The sequence below is a fragment of the Aphanomyces invadans genome (genome assembly GCF_000520115.1).
Source record: "Aphanomyces invadans strain NJM9701 unplaced genomic scaffold supercont1.2, whole genome shotgun sequence".
NCBI lineage: Eukaryota > Oomycota > Saprolegniomycetes > Saprolegniales > Verrucalvaceae > Aphanomyces > Aphanomyces invadans.
Window position 1 is genome coordinate 1,140,604 of NW_008580147.1, and position 2,260 is coordinate 1,142,863.

Consider the following 2,260-nt stretch of genomic DNA (forward strand, 5'->3'; position numbering starts at 1 on the left):
CAAGCACTCTTGGCAACCGTCCTACGCGCGCAAGTACGCCCTGGAGATCACCTCCCAGGACAGCCTCGTTGTCAAGAGTGCCTGCTGCAAGTTCTGTTTCTACTTTGGCCGCTGTGTCACCACTGAGGCGGCCGGGATCAAGCGCAAGCGCGGCCCGCGGACGACCAACCGTTCTTTGGCGAAGAGTTTCGTAGCGACGTCATCACGAAGCACATGCAGCCTCAGCACGGCGAGAAATGGGTCGAGTACAGTGCCCAGGCCTCCGCGCGAATGGACTCGTTCTTCGACGTGGCGATTCCTCGCGCGTACACCATGCACAACTACAGTACATCGACGTGGACAGCGACGAAATCAACCTGGTCATCTCGGACTCGATCGTCAAGGTCATCATCGGCGAGATGGTGCTCCGCCCCGAGGACGAGCTTGCGGCCTTGGAGGCGGACGGCGACGACGGGGAAGAGCTCACGGGCATCGACGCTCGCAACCGGAAGATCGCCAAGCTGCGGCGCAGTGCGCTGTATTTTTCACCGAGAACGAGGATGGCGTCGGCTACACGGTCAGGATCCCGGCTGTGATGCGCTTCAAGCTCGTCATCAAGCACGTGTCGGTCGGCTTGCCGTTCCGGCAGGTCGCCAGGGTAATCGAGGACACAAAGAACACGGGCTTGATCGCCAAGCTGGGAGGCATGAACGACACACTGGTCGGCCGGTACGCCCATGTGATTGTCGGTCACTCGCTGCGGGCGCTTGCCACAATCATCGCCTCCGACGACGTCTGAGCGCTGGCGTTGTCGTTCGACTGGAGCACGCACTGCGGTACGTGCTTCATGGATATCCGCGTGCGTGTCGGTGTGATGTGTGTCCTCTACAACCTGCATTTGATCGCGATGCCGCATTTCGACCGTCACACCGCCCAGAACTAGGAGACCGTGATTGTCAAGCTTCTCGACGCTCTGTTCACGGGGTGGATTCGGAAGCTGATCGGCGTCACGATGGATGGGGAGAAGACGAACATGGGGCACCGAAACGGCGTCCAGGTGCGCATGGCGAGGTACGCCCAGTTCAAAGTAAGTTTGAAGTCGTGGAAGGGGGCTTCTAGTTTGTTTACATCTTCACAAGGTCGTCCAAGTGTGGTGCGCTCCACACCAGCTCGACCTGCAAGTTCACTTGTATATCGATGAGATCGACGGTGGCGCGTGGATGAAGAAGACCTAGGAGGTGACTGTGTAGCTTCGCCGGCAGTCGAATTTGATCACGGAAATGGGCGTGACAAGCCCCAATAAGACAAACCGGTGGATCGCGCTCGGAGCTGTGCTCAAGTTCGACATTGCTCACGAACCGAGAATCACAACCTTTTTCGCCGAGCGCGCCGCCGAGGGCAACATGGCTCAGCCGCCTGTGCTGAAGTCGACCTGGTGGGTCCTCGTGCATGCTCTTTCCCCAACCATTGAGTTGATCACTGAGACTTTCGTCAATCACCAGCAGCGCAATTTGGTACTCTGCCAGCAACGGAAGCTGTTTCTCGTTCTCGCCGACGAAATTGCCGACTTGTTCGAGGTGTGCCGCATCGCCGACTTCGAGGTCGACTGCGAGGGCGACTTCGACGACCTGCCTGTCAATACCTACGTGCAGCGAAACCAGTCAATCGTGCTCATCGCCTCGCTTTGCGACTACGTCGAAGACCTCGGGTCGCGCGCTCGAGTGCACAGGGAGAAGCTTGACAACATCGAGCAATCACAAGTCTTGAGGACGATCGGACTGTTCGCCATCGGCATCACGGACGGCATCCACCAAGTGGAAGCTGAGCGCGCCCCAATGAACAACCCGTCCATAGAGCTCGCGCCACCCATCATGCCGCACGACCTCGTCAAGATGAGACCCGCGACATTTGTCTCGGAGGTGCTAGAGCCGCGGAAGCCACAGCTCGAGGCGACGTCCTGAACAGCCGATTAGATCAACACCGCCGAGACGGACCACCGCGATTTGATTAAGGCGTACAACAAGGAGCCAGCGACGAAGGCGATATTCGACTAGCACGACCATCTCAAGTCATTCAACGACACGTGGGACGAGGTCGCCGGGCGTGGCGTCAAGTACCTCCAGCTGCGCCGCCTTTTCGCCGGTCTCGCGACCGTCTTCCCCAACTCGACCTAGGTAGAGTCCGACTTTTCGATACTGAAGTGGGAAATGGACGAGTTCCGCACATCCATGCTCGACCTGTCGCTGGAAGGTATCTTCCAGGTCAAGCTGTTTGAGCTTCT

At 58.5% G+C, this 2,260-nt stretch overlaps 1 protein-coding gene across 1 annotated transcript; it reads left to right on the top strand.

Moving 5' to 3' along the window:
- Positions 1 to 236: 236 nt before the first annotated feature.
- H310_01211 (hypothetical protein) lies at positions 237 to 1,940 on the top strand (the record flags this gene model as incomplete). The annotated part of the gene is made up of 4 exons (XM_008864266.1): positions 237 to 517; positions 562 to 772; positions 923 to 1,066; positions 1,230 to 1,940. 4 exons carry the CDS (start codon positions 237 to 239, stop codon positions 1,938 to 1,940), a joined length of 1,347 nt encoding a protein of 448 aa, XP_008862488.1.
- Between the last annotated feature and the right edge of the window lie 320 nt (positions 1,941 to 2,260).